Source organism: Molossus molossus, unplaced genomic scaffold (genome assembly GCF_014108415.1).
Source record: "Molossus molossus isolate mMolMol1 unplaced genomic scaffold, mMolMol1.p scaffold_m16_p_4, whole genome shotgun sequence".
NCBI lineage: Eukaryota > Metazoa > Chordata > Mammalia > Chiroptera > Molossidae > Molossus > Molossus molossus.
Genome location: NW_023425377.1, coordinates 69,093,674 through 69,118,323, shown reverse-complemented (window position 1 = coordinate 69,118,323; position 24,650 = coordinate 69,093,674). Strand labels below are relative to the sequence as shown.

Sequence of the window (24,650 nt, the reverse complement as noted above, 5' to 3'; positions counted from 1 at the left end):
GAGGCTACTAGTCGATGTTTCTCTCTCTCTCACTCTCTCACTCTCTCACTCTCCCTCCCTCCCACTCTATCTGAAGATAAACAGAAAAAATATCCTCGGGTAAGGATTAAAATAAAAAAAGAAAAATGTTGAAATTGTCAAAAGGATTCAGAAAGATTTGCAACTAATATCTACCTTCTATGTGCTCTTCTCTCCCAAAATGTAGTAATAAAATATGACATGTAACTTCCTTTCTTAAGAAAGTAAAAAATAGATCTGAAGGCGGTACCACAGGACCTTTGCATATACTGCTCCACTTACTTCTTCCCAGAGTTAATGCCATCTTAGCTTTGAGATTTCAACATAAACCCCATTTCCCCATGGAAGACTTTCCTCACCCTCTCCCTGCCCCAGCTACATTATGTGCCATAATACACTCACTATCCTGCATTCTCATCACATCAGTGATTTTATATTCATTTGTGTGATTCTTCGATGAATGTCTGTTTTACCCACTTGACAGAACTGGGGGCTGAGACCATGTTCTTTTGTTTATCTTGCCCAGCTCCATACCCTCACGCTAAGTACAACAGCCACTCAAAATATATTTGTTGAGTGAATGAATGAACAGATGAATGAATAAATGGAGACAGCATAATGGAAAGACTGTAGGATGCCAGATGAGGTGACTAAGGTAGGCTGGGTTGGAACAGAGATGTCAAGGTTAACTTGCTGCAGTATGAGATATAAATTCTTCTTCCATGCCACAACCTTCAGTAAAGCCTGTTGCACACCCAAAAGCCTTGGTGAAATCAAGGAGAGAAGCAAGAACAGTGAGCTCATAGTAGAACTATTTAATTCAGCAGTAACAGGAGACTGTGAGAAAATAATGACCTAGGGATTCTACAAAATCTCAGTGAGAGTGTTGGAAGGGATTTGAGCCAATTTTATCTAGATCTGAAGGAGCAGAGTGACCCTAGCCAGTGTTACAGTACAATACTTCTTCTACATATGGGATTTTATTGGGTGATTCAAAGCAATTTTGGAGATTTGGGCACTGCAGCTCAGAGGGGAAAACTGACTACCACAAGGCCACATGCTGGACTTAGGTGGGGGATTCCAATCCAGCTTAGTGAGACCCCAAAACCTTAACTCTCTCCATCATGACACTGGATGGCCTCCCAAGTAGGTGACTTGCTCAAAGTCACACTGCAGCTTGGAACAGTTCATGTCCTGCCCCATGTAGGGCTCAGGAGGTGGGGAGGGGGCAAAAATTAGATCAGCTGGTGGAAGTGGCTGCAAAGCCACTGCTAGCAAAGCATGAGGCAGAACTCAGTAAGTTATACGTAAGGTCCTGGAGGGGAGCTCCTACGCCCACGTATACATTTGCCAGGGATTTGGAGAGTCAATACCATCTCCGTGAACCTGCATAGTGGGAGGTCCCCAAGCCCACCCTCAGGTTCAATGATTCACTAGAAGGACTCACAGAATTCAACAAAGTTGTTATACTCATGGTTTATCACAGGGAAAGAATTAGATTAAAATCAGCAAAGATAAAAAGCACAAGGGATGGGATCTCACAGAGACCAGGCATAAGCTTCCTGTTTTATTCCCTGTAGAGTTGTGTGGATAGTGCTTAATTCTCCCAGCAATGATATGTAACAATACATGTGATGTACTGCCAACCAGGGAAGTTTACTTAAGTCTTAGTGTCCCTGGTTCTCAGTGGGGGTTGGCCACTGTATCAGTTTGCTAGGGCTGCCATAACAAACCACCACAGACTGGGTGGCTAAACAACAGAAATTTATTTACTCACAATTTGGGAAGCTGAAAGTCTCCATATTTCAAGGCATCGGCAGGTTGATTCCTCTCTCCTTGACTTGCAGACGTCCATCTTCTCCCGTCTCCACATCATCTTCCCTCTCGTGTGAGCACATGTCTGTGTCCTAATCTCCTCCTTTTATAAGGACACCAGTTGTATTGGATTAGGGCCCACTTTAAAGACCTCATTTTAATTATCACCTAATTAAAGACCCTCTCTCCAAATACATTTACATTCTGAGGTCCAGGGGGTTAGGACTTTAATATATGAATTGGTTGGGGAGGTAGGTGCACAATTCAGCCCATAATAGTCACATAGACATGGCTGACCACATGTGGCTCACCTTAATTACTCAGTCTCTGGCCCCTCTAGAGGTCAAACTGATACAGTGTGGCCCATGGCACCCACTAAAACTTATGCTATCAACATAATTCTCTGGCATGGCCCACAGGTATACAAAGAGGGCTTAGAGGCTACCTCCCAAGAGCCAGTCAGGGGCCAAACCTTTCTTTGGAATGTGCAGGAGAGCCCAGAGACCCAGGAGGGAGGAGGGAGAGGCTGAGAAATGACATGAGGTCCCTGCCTCCCTGCCCACTCTAGACTACCTCTTTCTACCTGACTGACCATCCTTCTTCAAGCTGCCTCCCCTTCCTCTGGAAAAACCAGCATCTATGAGGCTGTGATGGCCACACAGCACCCCTAGTCCCTGCAAGGGAGGCACCAGGGCAGCTCTTGGCATGCTGCAGGTAGCCAGCTGCAGAATGTATCCTGGGGCGTGTGCAGGCGCCTGGCCAGCAGGAGAGCCCAGCTGTAGAGCTGATAAAAGGAAGGCACTTCAAAGGTGACTGGTAACCTCCTGCAGCTCAGCTTCAGCTCCACAGCTGCCTGGCCAGGTTTTTCTAAGGCCACTGAGAGGCTCTGGCTAAGGTATGCTACCCCACTTACTGCCTCCCAAGTGAAACCACACCCCACCTCAGGAGGCTACCTCATGGTACCTGGACCACCCTCTCTCTTTCCAGCTCCTCAACGGTGCCCCAGTGGACATCTCTGGGCGGCTGCCTCTTCTCTGGCTCCTCTGCAACACTCACCTCCTCACCCGGAATATGCCAGATGCAAGTGAACCTCAGGTGCAGGGACAACAGAAGGTGGAAGCTGGGGCCTACTCCCCAAAACCTTCTCCACCTTCCATTCCCCAGGAACTAAGGATCCTGGGAGGTAGTGGACAGGGAACTTAGCCCACAGACTCAGGCCCTACCCCACAGAAGGAATCAGTCTTCTTTTGGGCCTGATAAGAAAATTGAGCCCTAGAGAGAATGTCTGGAAGAGGGGTGAAGAAGTGAGGCTGAGAAAGGAATTAAATTGGTAAAGAATGTATTGATATGCAAGTTTCCACTGTGGGTAGCTAGAGCTCAATCCCATAGGGACTTCTGGGACTCAGTGTGGAACATACACCTCAGTCGCTCCATATGAGGGTGAGGAGTTGGGGTACTTACCCACCAAATCCCGTTGTCTGCCACAGAGCTGCAGAGCTCTGCTCAAACCTGGCCAGCCTCCTCTATCTGCATTTTTTAAAACATATTTTATTGATTTTTTTTTTTTTAGAGAGAGACAGAAACATTGATGTGAGAAAGAAACATCAACTGGCTGCCTCCTGCATGCTCCCTACTGGGGATCAGGTATGTGCCCTGATTGGGAATCGAACCCAGACCTCTCAGTCCTGGGGGCGACACTCAATCCACTGAGCCACACCAGCCGGGCTACCTGTGTTTCTTCTTTCAACAAATCGTTGTATATGCTGGAGGCTGATTTATCCTTCAGCACCATAAGAACAGCACATTAGGCCTGCAGCCAGTGAGAACATTTGGGAGAAAGAAAACACACACACACATATGCTCCAAAATCCAGATGAATAATAGCACAAGTGTCATGAAGTGTTAAGTTTAGCACTCATAACCATTTCATTATGTACAATTTGTAGATCATTTGTTCTCACTTATCAAGAATTTCTGGCCCTGGCCGGTTTGGCTCAGTGGTTAGAGCGTCGGCCTGCGGTCCGGAGAGACCCGGGTTCGGTTCCCGCTAAGGGCACGTACTTCGGTTGCAGTTTGTCCCCGGCCCTGGTTGGTCATGCGGGTGGCGGCCACTCGATGTGTCCCTTCACATCGATGTTTCTCACTCTCTCTCCCTCCCACTCTATCTGTACCAAAAAAAAAAAAAAAGAATTTCTGATTGCTGATAAAGAATCAGAGCCAGCTCTGGCCGGTTTGGCTCAGCGGTTGCAGCATCGGCCTGTGGATCAGAGAGTCCTGGGTTCGGTTCCCACTAGGGGCACATACCAAAAAAAAAACACATAGCCATCTGTGAATTATATGAGCTACATGTAGTCAAATAAATGCAACATAAAAAGTACATGCCCTAGCTGGTTTGGCTCAGCAGTTAGAGTGCCGGCCTGCAGACCAGAGTCACGGGTTCAATTCCAGTCAAGGGCATGTGCCTTGGTTGTGGTTCAGTACCTGACCCTGGTTGGGGTCTTGTGAGAAGCAACCAATTGACGTGTCTCTCTCACATCAATGTCTCTCTCTCTCTCTCTCCCCCCTCCCTCCCTCCCATTCTATTAAAGATAAATAGAAACATATCCTCTGGTGAGGATTAAAAAAAAAAAGCACAGAAACCCTCCCAAAAGGTTTACCAAGAAAAATAATAAATATTGATATGGCATGTAGCTGTTATTTTAATTATCTGATGTGATATGGGCCGGGCCAGGGCTATTCTCACCCCCACATTGGCCTCTAGCTCCTCTGAGGTCCAAGGGTACCCCAATGGGACCCTAGTCCTGCATCCCCTGCCTTGTACTTGTGAAGAGGTATTATCGTGACCTCCAACCTCTCTCCCCACTATCAGCAGTTACCTCAAAGACATCTGGGCAGGGATCTGATGAGGTGCACCCCATCCCTCTCCTACCTGACTCCTCCCAAATGCACACATCCAAGGAAAATAAACAGAGCCTAAAAAACTTGTGGGACACTACCAAACATACCAATATATACATAATGGGACTCCCAGAAAATGAGAAAAAAAAAAGGGACAGAAAGAATAGCTGAAGAAATAATAGCCAAAAACTTCCCAACATTAATGAAAGATGTAAATTTACACACCCAAGAAGCTCAAAGAACTCCAAGTAGGCTAAATACAAAGATTTACATTGAGACATAATAAGCAAACACACTTTCTCTATCCAGAGAAAGGCCACCCATCTTGTCCAAAACTCCATCACCTGGCACACAGTTTCCTCTGCCTTAGAAGACTTGATTCTTCGGAAGCTGCCTCTTTCTCATCCTTTAGTTTCAGTGGTACCGCCTTGGGAGACCTTCCCCAATACCCTACCACCATCCAGTCATGATTACACCACTATATTTAACTTCTTCAAATACTTTCTTCAGCTTGAACTTAATAGCACCAATAGTTTGTTCTAGTTTATCTGTGTCCTTGTCTAAATTGAGGCTCCACCAGATGCTTGTCTGTCTTGTTCACTGCTGAATGTTCAGATAGAAATGCAGGGGTGAGGAGGGTTAAATTTTCCAAGACCACCACAATAATATCTCTCATCCCACATCCTCTTACACAAGGTCACCTTGACACATCACCCACTGAGAGAGATAGGATCAATGTCATCTCCCCTTCTGGGGCCAGAAGTAACAGTGTGACACCCAAGGGTGGGTTTCTGCCTTGTTCATTTTTGGAGACGGGGGTGGCTGTGTAAGAATCCTGCCTGCCTCCTGGAAGGAGAGGCCCATGTAGGTGCCCCAGCCCACAGCTGGCATCAACTGCAGGACCTGTGAGTGAACATGCCTCCAGATGATTTGTCTCAGAGTCTTTCCAACTGAGGGGCAGAGACAGTATCAGCTCTGCCCTGCCCCAACTCCTGACCCACAGCATCTATGAGCATCATACAACAGCTATTTTACACCACTGAGTTTGGGGGTGGTTTGTTAAACAGCAGTAGTAACTGGAATTGGGAAGGCAGACAGAATTCGGTGGAGGAGGGAGGCACTGGGGTGGCATACAGGGGACTAAGAAAGAGGGGTGTCATCGAAAGGCGTGATACCAGGGCTTGCAACAGGTTAGAACAGTAGATGGGGAGGGGAGAATGAATACATGCAGGACGTGTTTTGGAAGTAACGCCAAGAAAACTAGCGATCACCAAGGGAGACGGGGAAAGTGGAAGGATGAGGGCCCGGGGCTGCGCCATGATATCGAAGTTGGAGCCCATTAAGGCATCCTGGAGCCCCCTTTCCCTCCCCTCCTGGCCTGGGCGACTACAAGTCCCAGCATCGCTTGCTCAGGCCGCGGGAAGGGGAAAGAAAGGTTTGGGCCAAGCATTCCCGGAATGCGCTTCCTGCTGGAGCTGGACGCAGGGCGGGCGGGGCGGCCGGGCAGGGCGGGCTGGGGGCGGCTCGCACTCGGCCCGGCCGGGGCCCCAGCATGGCCGAGCCACTGCTCAGGAAAACCTTCTCCCGCCTGCGGGGCCGGGAGAAACTTCCCCGGAAAAAGTCTGACGCAAAGGAGCGCGGTGAGCAGGACAGGGGGTGAAGGAGGGGGCGCCGAACCCGACTGGCCTGGAGGGGGTCCAGGGGCCCAAGGAGAGTCTTCTGAGAGGATAGGGGATCCCTGTGGAGCCCTCTTCAGGTTGGGATGAAGGATCGGGACGGGCAGGGGTCCTGGGAAGAAGGGGCTGGGGGTGGAGGGGGTGCGGACCGTTATGTGTAGCCCAGGATGCCAGAGCTGCGGGCTCTTTGGGAGGCCCCGGAGGGGCCTCGCCCCTGACAGGAAATTGGGCCCATACGGAGCGCCTGGAGAGTGGAGGGAGGAGGAACTGGGAGGCCGGAACACTGGAGCCCAGTCAGGGCAAGGGGCACCCTGAGCCCTGGAGACCCGGGAAAGGAGGTGGGGGTACACTTCTGCAGGAGGGAGAGACCTGGCACATCAATCACAGTAGGCACCCCTCATCCCCCTCCCACCTATTAACCAATTACTGCAGCTGCATTCAATTTAAGCAGCCCCAGGAAACTGTCCCCTTGATACAGATGGGGAAACTGAGACACAGAGCAGTTGGGTAATTTGCCCAGGGTTAATGAAGTGTCTTAAACACCTCTTTGGACTATGCTCCCAATAGAGACGCTGGAGAGAGTCCTGTGGATAGAAGTCAGGGGTGATGGGAGGAGAGAGTCCGCAGGCAAGCAAGATGAGACCTTAAAAGAAATGGGAGCTGCCTAGGGCAGGAAGTCTGGGGAAGGAAGGAGTTAAAGAGGGGAGGCCAGATGACTCCTGGATCTGACCTCCCCTCCTGCCCTTCCCAAAGATTCCCAGAGTAGAGAGATGGGGTTGGGTGCCCACGCACAAACACACACAGGAAACAGCCTGAGATGTCAGAGAGGGGAGGACCAAGCAAAGGGGAGGCGCCAAGGCACTCACTGACCATGGGTTCTGGTCTGCGCTGAGGGATGGCCCACTCCCAGGGAGGGGCAGAATTGCGGGGAGGGGGTGACATGCTACAGGAAAGGAGAACCCTGTGCTCAGTGTCATGCCTGCTCCTGTCTTCCAAGCAAGCCAGCCAATGTCCACTGTGTGCTATGTGCTTAATCACGACATGGGGGCCTAGGAAGTGCTCCCTATGTCTAGCTCCCTAAAACCCCCTTGGCAAGAGCATCAAATCCCCCCATGTTACAGGACAACACTGAGGCTCAGAGATGAGAAGTGACTTGCCCCAAGCCACCCAGTGAGAAGGGACAGGGACAGAGCTCCATGCCATGGTTAATGGGAGGGGTGAAGAATCAGAGCCAGGAACACAGGATCCCACCTAAGCACTCCTGACGTTGGAAGCAGAGGGACGTTAGGGACTTCAGGGACTAAAATGGGGTGGACTCTAACCTGGAGATCAATTTCATTCCAAACAAACGTCTGGGCTCCTGCTGGGGGAAGAGCCTAGGCTGGGGCTGCTCTTTTGGCAGCCTGAGGGCCTGAGGGCCTGGGGGCCTGGGTCTTACTCCCTTGCTCTCTGCCAGGCCACCCAGCCCAGCACCCGGAGCCCAGTTCTCCAGAGCCAGAGCCCCAGGCCCTTGAAGCATCTCAGGCTGGAGCAGAGGGGCCCCCCAGCCCTGAGGCATCTCGAAGTCCTTCACGGGGGGCCTATCTGCAGAGTCTGGAGCCCAGCAGTCGCAGATGGGTGCTGGGCGGGGCCAAGCCACCTGAGGAAGCCTGTTTGGGGCCTGGGGCACCTGGAAGTGGGGAGCCTGCAGGCGAGATCTGGTACAACCCCATCCCTGAGGAGGACCCCAGACCCCTGGTACCTGAGACCCCAGGGCCACAGCCAGGCTTGGCTGAACCAGAGGACATTTCCCCACCAGGTGAGCACAAGCCTCACCCACTCCCCAACCCCCACTCTGGCTCCCCAAGATGACCACAGGCCTCAGCCCCATTCCAAGTCCAGGTTGCTGAACCCTGAGGTTTGCTGTTCCCACAGGTGTGGCCCCTGCCAACTCCCCAACCAAAGCCTCTCGAACCAAGTCCCCAGGCGCTGCCAGACGCCTCTCCATGAAAATGAAGAAGCTGCCAGAGCTACGGCGCCGCCTCAGCCTGCGGGGCACCAGGGCTGGCAGAGAGCGAGAACGGGCCGCCCCCACTGGCTCCGTCATTAGCCGTTACCACCTGGACAGCAGCGTAGGGACCCCTGGGCGGGAGGCAGTGGTCGGGGGTGCTCGGGGCCTGCGGGCCGGGTACCTCAGTGATGGTGACTCACCAGAGCGCCCAGCAGGGACCCTGTCACCCACTGCCTTCCAGCCCTATGAGGTGGGCCCATCAGCCCGGGCACCCCCTGCCGCACTCTGGGGCCGCCTCAGCCTCCACCTGTATGGGCTGGGAGGGCTGCGGCCTGCGCCTGGGGCCACCCCTAGAGACCTTTGCTGCCTGCTACAGGTGGATGGGGTGGCCAGGGCCCGAACTGGTCCTCTGCGTGGAGGGCCAGACTTTCTGCGTCTGGACCACACCTTCCACCTGGAACTTGAGGCTGCCCGGCTGCTGCGAGCCTTGGTGCTGGTGTGGGACCCTTGTGTGCGGAGGCACCGGCCCTGCGCCCAGGGCACTGTGCTGCTGCCCATGGTTTTCCGAGGTAGGATGTATGGCTGTGGGGGAGGGTCAGTAGGCTACAAGGTTCAGCCCTTCCTCCAGAGTGCCCAGAGCACTAAGCCCAGGGTGGGGGTGTGGCTTGGAGTAGGAGGCCAGGGAACAGGAGCCTGTGGGGGCAGACCCCACTCAAGTCCCCTTGTGTCCTCAGGTTGTCAGGCCCAGCAGCTGGCTGTGCGCTTGGAGCCCCAGGGGCTGCTATATGCCAAGCTGACCCTGTCAGAGCAGCAGGAAGCACCTGAAACAGCTGAGCCTCGTGTCTTTGGGCTGCCCCTGCGGCTGCTGGTGGAGCGGGAGCAGCCCCCGGGCCAGGTGCCCCTCATCATTCAGAAGTGTGTTGGGCAGATCGAGCGCCGAGGGCTGCGGGTGAGCCCCTCACCCACACCCCAGCTAGCCCCAGACCTGAGATCCACTCCCCAGGATGCCCAATATACAGAAGCCAGGCCTTCTCTCTCCCCACCCCACCCCACCTGTGATATTCCTAGTTCCAATCCCAGCCTAGACAAGGGCAGGAGGGCCCCTTAGGCCATAGCACTCAGCCCAAAACCTAGGGGTCATCCAACCAATTAGTGATACAGGATCCCAGCCCTCTGGAGCTCAAAGTCTCATGGCAGAAAAGACACGACTCCCGTAATAACAAATGTAAAACTGTGGTTGGGATAAGACTGAAGAAACTGGGAGAGCTTAAAGCAGGACCTCACATGCTGGTTGGGGTAATTAGGGAAGACATCCTAGAGGAGGTGACAAGTGAGCTGAGAAGTCAGGTTCCTGAGTCAAAGGATGTGGGTATCAGGACAAGAGATCCAAGCAGAAGGTTTACAGATCCAGGTTGTCCAGGCAGCCAGTAAGGCTACAGCTAGCCCCCAACTTCTCAGCCCACTGCCACCCTGATCTGGAACTCCAGCCCACACCCCAATGGGACCAGATCAAACTGTGGCCCCAGCAAAAAGACTTTCCCTCTCTGCTCCCACACCTAGGTAGTGGGGCTATACCGTCTATGTGGTTCAGCAGCTGTGAAGAAAGAGCTTCGGGATGCCTTTGAGCGGGACAGTGCAGCTGTCTGCCTCTCTGAGGACCTGTACCCCGATATCAATGTCATCACTGGTCAGCATGTCTCTTCCCTCCCCCACCTGCTCCTCATTCAACCCTTACCTCACGGCAGTCCCTGTGGCCCCCTGGAACCTCACCTCTTCTGTCTAGCCTTGTTTACACCTTCCTGCACCTGTCCTCCTCCTCTTCCCCCCTCTCAGCCCCAGCTGACCCCTCCAGCATCAGAAGCCAGGGTTGTCCTGACCAGAGTGGGCCCTGTGTCCACAGGCATCCTCAAGGATTATCTGCGGGAGTTGCCCACACCACTCATCACCCAGCCCCTCTATCAAGTGGTGCTGGAAGCCATGGCTCAAGGGCCCCCAAGCAGGGCTCCTCCCAGCGCCGAGGGTACCCGTGGGCTCCTCAGCTGCCTGCCAGATGTGGAGAGGGTGAGTTGGGCCCCGGGGGGGGGGGGGGAATGGGTAGGACAGGGAGTGGGCTGACATTAGTAGAACATTATTCCTATGCCTGGGCCGGTGATGGCCGTGAGCTTGTGGCATGAGAAAGTAGTTGCTATTAGTATCCCCACTTCCTAAATGTGGAAACTGAGGCCCAAAGCAGCTGAGTGAATAACCCAAGGTTGCACCGCTAGGATATATAAAAAATGCACTCTGAACACAGGTCTGTCAACCTCTCACAAGGGAGGTTCCTGGCTATAGGATCCTGGAGAAGTCTAGACCCTCTCTATGCTTCCAAACCCTCATCTTTAAAATGGGATTAATACCAACCCTGCCTAACCCACAGAGGAATGGGTTCAAGTCCAAGCTTTGCCATTCCAAAGCTATTACCTAATAGTTGAGTCTAAGCTCGATCATCTCCCAGCTGTGGGACCTTGAACCTCAGTTTTCCCATTCTGAGAAGCCTTAGTCTTCCTTATGCTCTCCCAACCCCCTCTCCGCAGGCCACGCTGACGCTTCTCCTAGACCACCTGCGCCTCGTCTCCTCCTTCCACGCCCACAATCGCATGACCGCTCAGAACCTGGCCGTGTGCTTCGGTCCCGTACTGCTGCCGGCGCGCCAGGACCCCAGCAAGCCCCGTATCCGCAGCTCTGGGCCGGGCCTTGCCAACACTGTGGACTTCAAGCGCCACATCGAAGTTCTCCACTACCTGCTGCAGTCTTGGCCAGGTGAGTCCGCCCCGGCTCATGCTGCCAATCCAAGCCAGGCTGCCACGGCGATGCTTTTTCTGGCAGCCAATCAGAGTCTCGTATTTCAAGCAAGCCGTGCCCCCTCATTAGAGTAAATCATTACCTGGTTGCCTCAGCAACCAGTTCAGATCCAGCCAATCCATGCTTGATACTGCTTAACACGCCAATCAGAGGGCCGGTTGCCTAAGCAACCAGCCCAGCCAATGGGATCGTGATCGGCCTGGTTAACTAAATAACCAATCAGAGGCCCGACTGCCGCCCGGTACATAATGTCATCACAAGCCCTCTCTCTTCCCTCTGCAGATCCTCGTAGGTCCCCAGAAGCTCCGGACCTCGCCCCGTACCTGCGGCCCAAACGACAACCGCCGCTGCATTTGCCGCTGGCGGCTGCCGAAGTAGTGACTCGACCCCGTGGCCGGGGCGGTCCCGAGAGCCCCCCGAGCAACCGCTACGCCGGCGACTGGAGCGTTTGCGGGAGGGACTTTTTGCCCTGTGGGCGGGACTTCCTGTCCGGGCCGGACTACGACCACGTGACAGGCAGCGACAGCGAAGACGAGGATGAGGAGGCAGGCGAGCCTGCGGGTGCCGCCGACTTCGAGGATGACTTCGAGGCGCCCTTCAACCCGCACCTGAACCTCAAAGACTTTGACGCCCTCATCCTGGACCTAGAAAGAGAACTTTCCAAGCAGATCAACGTGTGCCTCTGAGCCAAGCGGGGCGGGACCCCAGTTACTAAGGGCCGGGCTCCTGGTTGCCAAGGCAGTGTCCTAAGTACAGAAGCGGACCAGACCTGTCTTTCAGGCCTAGCTCCTGATTGCTGGGGAGTTGCCTAACCACCAGCCAGCCAGATGTTGAGATTTCTCGTTTCCAGTGCTAAATTATTTGGGTACTGGTTACAAAGGCCAGAGACTGGGAATTTTGGGAACTAGCTGTTGTGGCCATCTTTTCTGAGTACAATGGGGGCTTCTCCCGCTTACTGGGCTGGTCTCTCATGCCTCCCCTTGGCAAGGGAAACACCAGTTAATGTGAGCATCACCCTGGGATGGTGAGACACCCCCCACCTGTCAATCCTCTTGCTGCTGCCAACCACATCAGTATTAGCTTTGAGCACTGCACTCTGCTTCTCCCTCCCTCAGAGGGCCCAAGGACTATGAAGAGGTGCTGTTTGGAGTGGGGTCAAGAGCAGCCCCTACCAGGGCTCCAGCTAGATAGGGGCAGCCTGGGGCTTGCAGAAAAACAACTGGTTTCTCCACTCTCTTCCAGGGAAACCCCAATTGCCTCAAACCAACAAATGGAGATAGTAGAGGTTGGCCCTTCTGCTCCCCAATTCTTCCTCAGCATCCCTGAAGAAACTGAGCACTTAGAAGACCTCCCTTTTGGAGGGGCCCCGCCTGAAGTGTCAGGCTGGGGGCACTTTGGTACGGAACATATTTATTGCCTCCGTGCGTGTGTCTGTGTGTGAGGATGAGTGTGCATGGGCACGTCTGGAGCAGGCGTGTGGGGCTCTTTCAGGGACCATGGGTGGGGGGTTCACAATGCTGAGCACCCTGAAATCCCCAGTACTGGTGCCTCAGTGGGAGAGTAAGGTCCCCTCCTTTCTACCCCTTCCCCTCACTTCCATCTTTGTGAACAATAAATCAATATGCACAGGTTCTGGGATGAGTACTTGGGCCCACATGGACCAGAGGTGGTTTATTTAGTGTAGGAAAAAAAAAAAAAAAGGAAGGGCACAATTGGGACCACAAAGAAAAAGACCTCAGAGCTCTCTAACACTTCCAGGAAGCCCCTCTGAGCCCTGACCCCTCCAGCTCCTCCCTGACCTCAGGGAGGATTGTAGGGTCACTGGAGGCCCAGAGCAGGCAAGAATAAGACTCCAGACCAGCTAAGCAGTCCAGGGATTAGAAAGCACCCATAAGGCCCTACACAGCAATGGAGCCATCACGGAAGTCCGTCCTCCCAATGAGGATATTGACCACAACCGGATGACCATCTCGGCACTGCTGCTGGGCATCACAAAGCACCTTGACCACCTGATCCTCATTATCCCGTGAGAGCAGCAAACCCTGGGCCCCCAGACCGATGGCTGCTTTGTGGTAATCTAAAAGGGGAGGGCAAGTCAGATGGTGGCTGGTCCCTAGCCCACCATAAGCCCTGACCATGAGAAGAACACACACCCAGCCAAGCCAGGAATAGCCTCCCCCATGCCAGGCCCCCTCACCACTATAGGCCAGGCCACAGGCCACATTGCTGCCCAAACAGGGCACCTGCTCCCGAGAAATCTGGGTCCAGCCAGCATCATTCCCTATCAAGGCCATCACTGGGATCTGCAAGGAGAGGATGAGGCCAGGCCATGACATTCAGCCACCAGGCTTGGTTAGCCAAAGGACACAGAGACAAGACCTCCGCTAGACAGAAGCAACTCCCTGCCCAGCCCAGCCCAGCCCAGCCCTGATGACACCTCCCAGAACCCCAGACTTCACCTGGGGCAGCCAGTTACCTTATGTCTGACAAAGGTGTCAAATTCGATGAGGCTGTACCCAAAAGCTCCATCCCCAAACAGGCACCAGACCTAACGTGGAACAGGAAATGTTTAGGGTAGTTTATTGCCCAGAGTAGCAAGCCTCCTGCCTCCAGTGCCCTGACTCACCTCAGCATCTGGCCGGCATAGTTTGGCCCCAAGTGCAAATCCTGCGCCAACCCCCAGAGTTCCGAAGGCCCCTAATAGAACCAAGAGCATATGGGTGTGAAGGGAAATGGATGGTACAAGCTGCCCCAGGCATAGGCCCTTCCTTACCAGGGTCAAGCCAGCACAGGGGGCCACGGGGCTGCACCAGGTGGGCAGCAGTACCCACAAAATCCCCACCATCCACCACCAGAATTGAGTTGTCAGGCAAAGTCTCCTCTACCAGCTGCAGCACCCGCACCGGGTTAAGGTGCTGGGCTACAGGCATCATCGCCTTCTCCCTGCAATGAAGTAGTGCAAGTCAGCAGGACCAGCAGCAGACCCTGCTGGGAACCCACCACCCTCCATGTCCACCAGCCCCCACCGAAAGGACTGATCCTTCTCTCGGTCAGCTTGCCGAAGCTCCTCTGCCCAGTCTGAGGCCCATGTCTGGCCCTGAAGGCCCTCCACCAGCTTCAATACAAAGGAGCCCACGTCTCCTGGAGAAGGAAGAGAGCACAGCTGCAGAGAGGTGGCCTCCTGCCCTTCCAGCACAAGAGGCTCAAAGACAGCATAAAGCCAATAGTAGTATTGGAGCAGGAGCAAGGAGGCAGGCCAGAGGCACTACTTGGGCAAAAAGGGAAAAACACACCCTAGAGCCTGCTGGAACCAGGTTAGGGCAGCTGGGGTGAGAGGGAGGACAAGGCTGGAGAAACAAGATTTAGGGAGCACAAAGTGGATTAGAAACCCAAGCCAACCTCACCTGCCTCCCCATCACACCTCAGATCATGTAGTCCTATCAATTCTTCCTCTGAAAGATCATTAAAAACACCTCCATCTGCCAAGCAGATCTCTATAACCCAGACACGCAGAGTGCTTGTGAAAAAATATATGAGCTGGTGATGATGTACTTCTCATCATCTGCACTCAGAAATAATCAACTGGAGGCTCAAAGAAGTTGAGTTTCTTCTCCCTGCCCATCCCCAGTTCAGGCCGTCATTTCTGTCCTGACCCTGTTTGACAGACCCCTTGACACCGCCTGGCCCCTCTAACTCGCTACCCACCCAGCTGCTACAATGGACCTTCTCAAATATGAATGAAGCAGTACCACTTCTTCATTGACCAATACAGCAAGGAAGTCAATATCCTTGGAATAATGGGCAAAGCAGGGCACAGAAAGACCATGGAAGAGGACTGAACAAGGGTGGAGGTTATGACAGGACAAGAGAGGCCTCAGGGGCCAAGGAGTGAGCTCTCTGTCCTAACAGCAACAGGCAGCATGAGAGGGTTTGCAGCCAGGGGACATAGTCACATGCACATTCCCAGGCCTTTCCTCTGGTGCACACCCACCATTTGTTCATCCAGAAGCACCTATTAGTCTGAGAGCCAAATATATGTCTCTAGCTGACTGGGTACCCCATAGGGCAAGGTCCAGAACCCAGCTCAAGCCAGCTGCAGCAGAAGCCAGGCGGAGAGGGCCCAGAAGGAGCACATGTGTGGGGCATTAGGGGCTCACCCTGAATGGCCTCCTGGGGCTTCCAGAATATGTCTGAGTTGATCAACATCTCCTTCCGGTTACGGTTGACAATGATGATCTTGCTGCTTCGGCTGAGGACACGGCCATAGGACAGGCGGAAGTCACACACAATTCCTGGGGTAGGGGATAGGGGAACGGTAGATGGAGGGCCAGTGTCCTAGGGGGTGCCTACTACCTAACTTAATCCACCATAGCAGACTGAATACAAAAGCATGCCCATTCTTCACCTCTCCCTGAACCCATGCCACCCTGTGGCAGACTTGATAGCTCCCCTCCCCAGCCCTTGAACCTGGGCAGGCCTCAGAATGTGAATTGGCCAGCAGGATGTGTCAGGAGTGCTTTACAACTTCAGGATGTGCCTTACAAATTTCCACTCTCTCTTTAAATAACCTTGCTCCCCCAACCCTACATGTTTTTCATCCTCCACCAAGTGAACCCGCCCAGGCCAACCTGCTGAATGATGAGCAACATGGAGGAGGAGATGGTAGGGAAAAGTTAGAACTCAGAATCCTAGCTGAGGCCATGCTAGACCAGCTATAGCTCCAGCCAACCCCCATGTATCTGAACTAGCCCAGCCAGGACCAGCACAGCTGCCCTTCTGCCTCCCCAACTGCCGACTCCTGAATGAGCCCTGCCAAAACCAGAAAAACTACCACCTTACCTGTAGGTGGGTCTTGAGAAATAACTACATTTTAAGCCACTGAGTTTGGGCTAATACCCACACAGCAATAAAACTGATACACGATTATGTGTCTGGCAGGATTCAAAGCACTTTATGTGAAAATGGATATGCCGTATGTGTATGCACTGTATAAAATATAAATGCTGTATAATGCATACAAATGTAAATGCTGTGCAGAAAAGTTCCATGGGTCCACGATCTGTGTGTCCTCCATTGTGCAAAGCTGGGTCACAACTGCAACCTGGCAAAAGTTCACCTGAATTTCAAATTCAGGGTTGTTCAAAACCCTTAAAAGGAGAAGGGGTAGGGCCAGCGAATACCAGCCGAGGAGGGGCAAGATCACAGGGTAAGGGGGAAGTTCTGGAGTGAGGGAAAGGGAAGGGTGAAGAGGAGGACGAGGCCCACCTGCAAGGAGGACAACATCTGCCTTCTTCAGGGCGGCACTGCGGTTCTGCCGGATGTGGAGGGGGTGGTTTCGGCCCAGCAGCCCTCGTGCCATCCCAGCAAGGAAGCAGGGAACACCCAGGGTCTCCACGGCAGCCCTGCAGTTCCAAGTAAACAGAGTTAAGTGTGGCCAAGGGCCTGCCCGTCCCCACAGGGCACCAGGGGACCAAGGACCAGGAATGTGATAGTAAAAGCAGGGCTGATGCTTCTCACCGAAGCTTGTGGGCAGGTGTCAAGGGCAGTAGGGCCTGGCTCCCCAGCACCATAAGGGGCCTTTTGGCTCGGCTCAAGATCTCCACACAGCGCTGAACCTAGGGCAAGAGGTGGGGCTCAAAGAGCGGACCCTGAGTCACCAAAAGCCCCCAAGATCAAGGCCCCAATACTGCCTCAGGGACAGGCTGTTCTGCCAGGTGGGTTCTTCGGCCAGGGAAGAGAGGCAATTTACCTGCTGGGGGGATGCCTGGGGAATATCCAGAGGCAGGGGCCCTTCAGGCCGAGGCTCCCAGGCTCCTGCAAAGAGATTGGCCAGGTGATTCTCTAAGTACCTGCGAAGAGGAAAGGAAAGGATGGTTACCAGGATTCATTACTGAGGTTCCAGGAGCTGAAGGAAGAGAGGGGCCAGGAGGGAAGTGAGATAGGCACAGGGGAGGTCGAGCAATGGCCCAGGACAGACAAACCCCAGTGGCCAAGTCTCTAGCAGCCAGTTTCCCCTTGGAAGCTTCTGATGACCACCCACCCTGAGACAGACCCTCAGAAACAAGTGACAGAGGCATGGAGTGCCAGGATCAGGGCCACAGCTACAGGGTCCGGCAGAGGTGGCTCTGCCACTTCCTGTGTGACTTTGGGCAAATGAATTAATCTTTCTGAGCATCCTGCTCTATAAAACAAAACCTCCCTCCCAAGGTTCAACGATGATCTATCCATTCAGGATATAAAGCACTTTGCAAAACCCTCCATCAGTGGAAGCTATTAACATCATCAGTACACTTGTCTCTTTCTCTGGCTTCATGCATCCCCTTCTCTGCTTCCTTACCCAATGGATCACAGGGCTCTGACTTTCCATGAAGCCCCATGCAGGGCTCTGGAGACACACAGATAAATCCTGCTCAGTCCTGCCCTCAAGAACACCCAATCCAGCCAAAAATAGACACATGGGTGTTGGCAGGAAGCTCTCAGAACCAGAAGCTTCTGTTTCTCTTTGGAGTCAAGACTGTAGAGAATGAAAAGAGGCCAAGGAAGGAAACGTGGAGACCTCAACATAGAAAGAAAAGGGAAGAGCGAGCCTTGCAGGGGGCTGAAGAGGGAAGCCTGAGAGAGAGGAGGCTGGGAGGAGGCTGGGAGGCCAGGGAGCAAAGAGGCTGTCATGGTCACAGAACAGAACCACTTAAAAATTCTGCTTCCCAGATACGGTTACTGACCAATTCCTGTGTGTTAGGCTCCCTGAACACCCTTCTCTCTATTTCTGGTTCCCTAGCCATGTTGAAGGAAGAATAGGAAATACCTTGCCTTATACCTGACATGACAATGAACTCAGCCCTTATTTAAGATGATAATGGTTAATTATTTTATACTTCAACATTTGCACTATCAAAACTATCTCATTTTATTATTCACAGTCTTAGTCTAGAGAGAAAAGCAGGCAACATTCATTCATTTTACAGATGAGGAAGTTGAAGTCAAGAGAGGTTTAATCACATAATTTGTAAGTCAAACCATTATGCTGTACCTTTAACTCATACAGTGCTGTCTTTCAATTATATCTCAATAAAAATGGGGGAAAAGGTTTAATCATTTACTCAAGTTAACACAGCTAGTTAGTGGCAGTCCTTGAATTTGAACCTATGTCTCTGGACTTTCATTTCATTCATTAGAGATGGCACATAGCTCTGTGGGTAAAGCACTGAAGGCTCCTCCAGGCTGAATCCTAATGTGCCATTAAGCTGGATGACTTCATGCAAGTCATTCAGTAAAATACCTTAATTCAAAGGGTTGTTATAAAAGACACTGAGTGCACAGCCGGTGTGGCTCAGTGGTTGAGTGTTGACCCATGCACCAAGAGGTCGCCGGTTCAATTCCCGGTCAGGGCACATGCCCAGGTTGTGGGCCCGATCCCCAGTGGAGGGCATGCAGGAGGTAGCCAATCGATGTTCTCTCTCATTGATGTTTCTCTCTCTCTCTCTCTCTCTCTCTCTCTCTCCCTTCCTCTCTCTAAAAATCAATAAAGAAAAAAAATAGTTGATGCCAAACAGTTTAAAAAATTAATAAATAAGACATTGAGTAAAACCGCTATTCCTTGAGCTGCCCCTCAAGGTGCATCTCCCTGCCCAGGGTTCAGAGATTTGTTTGGCTTATTCACTGTCACTTGTGCCCATCCTGGTACCTGGTACCTGGCACACAGAGGCACTTGCTAAATACATGAAAGAGAACTGGAAGGAGCAGGGGCAAGGACAGGCAAAGGGCAAAGGTGGGGTATAGGAGGAGGAGAACTGATTCTTCCTTCTCCTGTGCCATTTCAGCCAGGACCACCTCAGTGGTGACCAAAAAGAGACCCTTTCACATACCTCCACTCAAGCTATGCCCCTACCTGGACCCCTTTCTATCTGCTTGACTGAAGGAGGTACCCCTCAAACTCCTTATCTCTTCTCAGAAAATCTTCAGGCTTGTCCCAGGCCAGCCCTACAATTCTGCTATCTCCAAGATCCTGGCCACTTGCCACTCCAAGTCCCAGAGTGAGCTGTGACCATATCACAGGCCTGCAGGGACACACTACACTGTCCCTTTCTCCAGGCACTCATATGTGATCCATCCATTTCTCTGCATCCCATCCATAGCCACTACCCAGTTCCAGGCCACCATCACCTCTCATCCCCAGGACAACCCTACCTCCTACCTGGCTTCTCGGCTTTCACCCAACCACAGTCCATTCTCCAAACAGCAGCCAAGGGAACATAATAAAAACCTAAATCAGGGTATCCCACACCTCTGATTAAGGCCCTACAAAACTTCTCAATGAATCTCAGATTAAAAATAAAACTACAGGTACTCCCAGTGAACCACCCTGGCTGCTCTAAACTCAGCCCCTGCCCCCTCTCAGCTTTGCTCACCTGCTGCTGCCACACAGGCCAACTTGCTTTCCCAACCTAAGTTCATTCCTGCCTCAGGACCTTTGCATATGCTATACCCTCCACCTGGAATGCTCTTCCCATGATTGGTTCCTCTCAGTTGATGTGCAAATTAATGAATGGGTCAAAGGTGGGATAAGTGCTGGCAAGTGGTTGCAAAAGGGAGGAGGGCATGGTGGGAGTGGGGCTACGTACCAAGAAACCCCTCGACCCATGAGGCCCTTGGGCCGAATAGGTGGCACCATCTCCTTCTGGACCATGAAGTAGGGGTACAGCACATCAATGGGCAGCTCCACAAACACTGGGCCTGTGAGGGTAGGGAGGACACTGAGCCTGCTAGGCCCTCCTAGCCCCCAGGCCCTAGGACCTGACCACTACCAGCCCTCTACTACCTACCCGGGGTGCCCGACTGGGCAATAGCCATTGCAGTTCTCAGAGTGGGTATGATGTCCCGCACCCTGTGCACAGAAGCACAAAACTTGCAGAGTGGTCGGAACAAGGACATCTGATCAATGGCCTGGAGTGCACCCCGGTTCTGGTAGAGACGGATTCAGGGGAGTTACCATGTGAGCCCTTCAAGCCTCCCTGTAGCCCCCACCATTTTCTGAGGACAGGGCACCTGTAGCAGAGTACTGGCAGCCCCACCCAGCAGTAGTACTGGGGACTGGGCTAACTGGGCATTCTTCACCGCTGTCACTGTGTTGGTGAGGCCAGGGCCTGCCGTCACTGCTACCACGCCTACCGTCCCTGGAACACAGACCTTTTCACCATCTACACCATGCCCATCCTCCTGACCACCCTCAAAAACACCTTCCCCTCAAAGATCCCCCATCCCAGCCCCCAGCCCTCTCCACTCTACACTCACCAGACAGGCGTGCCACAGCATCAGCAGCAAACACGGCCGTGACTTCATGGCGCGTGTCCACCACGCGGATACCCAGCTTCTCACAGGCTACCAGCAGTGGGGAAATGTGCCCACCAACCAGTGTGAAAAGGAACTGCACACCATGAGCCCTCAGTACGGCCGCCACACTCTCCCCACCATGCCGGACGCTTACCTTGTCAACCTGAGCCCATGAAGAGAAAGAGCAAGATGTCAAGAATCCGGGCAAGAGCACCAGGGCAGGTGGGAAGAGGGGTGATCACTCACACCCAGGGAGGAGGGCACAGGGTAAGAGGGCTGGGGAAGGCCCATCATCTTACCAGATCCTCATGTCATTACAGCTGAACCCTGAACAACACAGGGGTTAGAGGTGCCAACCCCCACACAGTCAAAAATTCACAGATAACTTTTGACTCCCCCAAAACTTAACTACTAATAGCCTGTTAAGCAAAAGTCTTATCAATAATATAAACAGTTGATTAACACATTTTGTAGGTTATATGTAGAATGTACTATATTCTTACAATAAAGTAAGCTAGGAGGAAAATGACACTATTAAGAAAATTATAAGAAAGAAAAAATACATTTACTGCATTTTGTATTTATTGAAAAAATTCTGCACATACCCCTGGCCGGTGTGACTCAGTGGTTGGAGTGCTGGCCCATGCACCAAAGGGTCATGGGTTCAATTCCCATTCAAGGGCACATACCTGGGTTGCAGGTTTGATCCTTGGCCCAGTCAGAGTGCGTGCAGGAGGCAACCAATCGATGTGTCTCTCTCATATCAATGTTTCTCTCTCTCCCCCACCTCCCCCCATCCCTTCCACTCTCTCTAAAAATCAATGGGGTGAGGATTAACAAAAAAATATATATGCACATAAATGGAACCATGTTGGTCAAGGGTCTGTATACCTTTTTACAGCTAAGGGGACCAAGACTTGCCCAAGCAAGATTCAAAGTCCCATAAAATCCATACTGTTAAGCACTCTGCTCAGTTGCACTGTCTACCTGGGGATGGTGGGGCGATGAGGGAGAGAGGGGCTAGGTGGATCTACAATACCCAGGGAAGTGTGGCCAACAGCACAAGGAAGGGGTTATCAGCTATGACTCCAGAACTGCCTGCCCTCCAGTATCAGGGCCTGCTAGCCTGACTGTTGACTGCAGCCTACCAGGTTCCCTCCCACTCACTTGGCCAGGCCCAGTTGACATGGTTGTCAGCCAACAAAGGCCTGGCAGTGGAAGCGGCCTCCCAGCCCCAGCTTCCACACAGCCCCGAATACCAGACGCCTTTGCCTTAAAGCTTCAGAAGCCCTCCAAGTCAGTGACACTGCTTTCATCTAGAAGAGGAAGGACTGGGAAGAGGTCAAGGTTCCTCCAAGCTAGGAGAGGAAAGATTGAGGAAAGGATCTGCGGAAGAGGTAAATTTCTAGACAGGAGCCAAGTAGTTCAGAGCCAGGTCTGTGGGGTCAGTTTTTCCCCAAAGAGGTCATCTGAAGCAAGCTACCACACAATCTCTCTGAGCCTCAGTTTTCTGAGGAAAATGCAGACCAAAACAAGGGCATCTATTCAGGGATATGTTGGGTACATGAGATAATTCCTCTGAAATAATGAGCTCAGCAACAGCAACTGTCACCACCACGTCCTCTGGTGCTTGCCTTCGTAGCAGTAGCGCTGACTTCACTACGTTCGGGTGTTCAGGAAGCACTGTTCTGTGAAAAGGGCTCGAGGCCCCGGGGAAGGAGGTGGACGGGGTATTGTTGAGTGCCCTGGCAGCTGTAGCTTCCCGATGATCTCTTACAAGGCAAATTCCAGAGCTCGGATGCTTGGCAATAGGGGTAGGACCCTGGAAAGACTCTCCCAACAGGCCCTCGCGCCTGGAGCTCGGTCTCCCTTTGGCTACTCCCAGCTCGCCTCCCATCGATGCCCCCGCACCTTGTGCATCAACCGATATAAGAGCCCCAGGCGGTGCGCGGCGCCCAGCACGGCGGCCACTAGCGTGCCGCAGACCAGGAGTAGGAAAGAGGGGAAGAAGCTCCCCGCAGGGGCGGCAGCCGCGGAGGTCTCCATAAAGTGACACCTAAAGGAGAAAGGGCAGTTCCAATGCCTGGACACGAAGATAAATTATCCGAAAAACGACGAGGCCCCTCTCCCACACGAATCCCGGGCGTTTCTGCATGGCCACGCCCCTTCCGTGCAAAGCTCGGGCCGAAGCTGCGCCCCGCAGGGACCAGACCACGCCTCTCGGGATCTGAACCCAGCCCTTTGCAACGCTAGGCTCCCACCCTTAGGTCGCCGCCGCCACCACCCAAACTAGGCGACCACAGGTCAGTGAGACTACAACTTCAAAATGGTCATTTTCCCGCTTACCTACTTCTCAGTGGATCGCCTCTCTTCTACGTCAAGGTGTTGAATCTCAGCCCCAGTGGAGTCCCCGGGTCTACGTCACTAAGAGAGGAGACCAAGCCCCCAGGTTGGAGCGCGCGACCCTCTCCTCCAGCCAGGCCCCGCCCCCGCGCGAGCGCCAGAACCCAAGCGTGACCCCGACCCCGAGGTTAGGTCGCCCCAGGTTGTTTACCTGACCCCCGGGACACTTCAACCTTCACGTAGAAGAAATGGCGCTGACTCCAGAGGAATTCGGAGCACTTTCTTGTCACGTGACGCCGGCGAACGGCCGCGCTCCTGTCTTCACACGGATCAGCAGCGCCCTGCAGTCCAGCTCCTAGCGCGTGCGCAGAGCCGAGGCTAGGCTCCGGGACACCGGCAACTCCTGCAACACCCCTGTCTCGACTGGCCTCCGTGTGCACAGGCCCCGCCTTTCCTCGACTTTCATTGGCTTGCACTGCAAGCCTCACGTGGCCTTCCGTACAGGAGACCATACCCATCGGTCTCTCCCATTTGCCAAGATCCTCTCGGGCCCACTTTCCGCGGCCTTCCATTGGCCCCACATTGCAGGCCCTTGCTTAGGGCCTCACGAGTTCAGCCCGCTCTTTACGCCAGCCTTGCGGTATACGCGTCCGGTTGGCCAGCCAAGGAAGGTCACGCGCCGAATGCCTGGAGTCCACCACCTGGGGCCTCACCTCCAACAAGTCCCGCCCCTCACTCTAAAACCAGGTCCCGCCTCCTGGCCTTTGGTAACCAGCAAAGCAGAGGCCCCGTCCCCTCGCCGGTAGGCCCGCCTCCGCTGTTGGCCCCACCCCACCTCTTGGGGTTTCTCCGCTCCAAGCGCTGGAGAGTGGATGTTCCAAAGCCTGGTGGTCCCTGGTTTCAACTCGTGTTCCACCGTATTCCAGCCGTCTGGCCTCGGGGAAATGACCTCCACATCAGTAAAGGGGGAATAATTCTGGTACTGAGCTCCCTGCTTCTGGCCAACACAAATCCTCCCATTTTTACACTGGCTCCCATCCCTTGCCAATTTAGGGGATTTTTCTCTGAGGATTACACTCCATCGTTAATTTTATCTTCTTTTTTTTTTTTAACTTATCTTTATTGTTGAATATATTACAGATGTTCCTCCTTTTTTCCCTACTGATACCCTCTTCCCCACTCCCACCCCCACCCCCCTCCTGCCTTTTCCCACACTGTTGTCTGTGTCCATTGGTTTTGCATCTATGCATATAAATTCTTTGGCTTATTTCTTCCCCCACCCCAACCCCTTTAAGGTCTGTCAGTCTAACAACCAATTTGTACTTCTTAATCCCTTCACCTTTTTCACCCATTCTCCCAACCTCCCTCCCATCTGGCAACCAACAAAATGTTCTCTGTATCTGTGAGAATGTTTCTGTTATGCTTGTTCATTAAAATGTTCTCTGTATCTGTGAGAATGTTTCTGTTATGCTTGTTTATTTTGTTTGTAGATTCAGTTGTCAATAGATATGTATTTATTGCCATTTTGTTAGTTCATTTTTTTTTTTAATCCTCACCCGAGGACATTTTTCCATTGTTTTGTTCAGATAGAGTGGAAGGGAAAGAAAGGAAGAGAGAGAGAAACATCGATGTGAAAGGGACACATCGAGTGGCTGCCACCCGCCTGACCCAACCAGGGCCGGGGACAAACTGCAACCGAGGTATATGCCCTTAGCGGGAACCAAACGTGGGTTTCTCGG

The 24,650-nt window shown here is 52.9% G+C and overlaps 2 protein-coding genes across 7 annotated transcripts; one reads left to right on the top strand and one right to left on the bottom strand.

Moving 5' to 3' along the window:
- Positions 1-6,260: 6,260 nt before the first annotated feature.
- SYDE1 (synapse defective Rho GTPase homolog 1) lies at positions 6,261-12,061 on the top strand. Its single transcript, XM_036240274.1, has 8 exons — positions 6,261-6,371; positions 7,864-8,205; positions 8,322-8,966; positions 9,132-9,346; positions 9,958-10,084; positions 10,298-10,458; positions 10,971-11,196; positions 11,521-12,061. Exons 1-8 carry the CDS (start codon positions 6,284-6,286, stop codon positions 11,922-11,924), a joined length of 2,208 nt encoding a protein of 735 aa, XP_036096167.1. The 5' UTR covers positions 6,261-6,283; the 3' UTR covers positions 11,925-12,061.
- An 866-nt stretch (positions 12,062-12,927) lies between these two features.
- Positions 12,928-23,545, bottom strand: ILVBL (ilvB acetolactate synthase like). Of its 6 annotated transcripts, none has more exons than XM_036240278.1 (17): positions 23,123-23,545; positions 22,915-22,992; positions 22,480-22,624; positions 20,530-20,731; positions 20,284-20,411; positions 20,061-20,199; positions 19,860-19,971; positions 16,988-17,087; positions 16,756-16,853; positions 16,504-16,640; positions 15,396-15,530; positions 14,265-14,379; positions 14,012-14,181; positions 13,865-13,935; positions 13,715-13,786; positions 13,436-13,541; positions 12,928-13,315 (listed from the first exon to the last, which is right to left on the bottom strand). In XM_036240278.1, the coding sequence occupies exons 3-17, from the start codon at positions 22,612-22,614 to the stop codon at positions 13,137-13,139; spliced, it is 1,899 nt and encodes a 632-aa protein (XP_036096171.1). In that variant the 5' UTR covers positions 22,615-22,624; positions 22,915-22,992; positions 23,123-23,545; the 3' UTR covers positions 12,928-13,136. The 6 variants fall into 6 exon arrangements, 5 of the variants coding, with proteins under 5 accessions (XP_036096171.1, XP_036096168.1, XP_036096172.1 ...); XM_036240275.1 differs by having other exon boundaries at positions 22,915-22,984; XM_036240279.1 differs by having other exon boundaries at positions 20,284-20,402; positions 22,915-22,984.
- Positions 23,546-24,650: the final 1,105 nt, after the last annotated feature.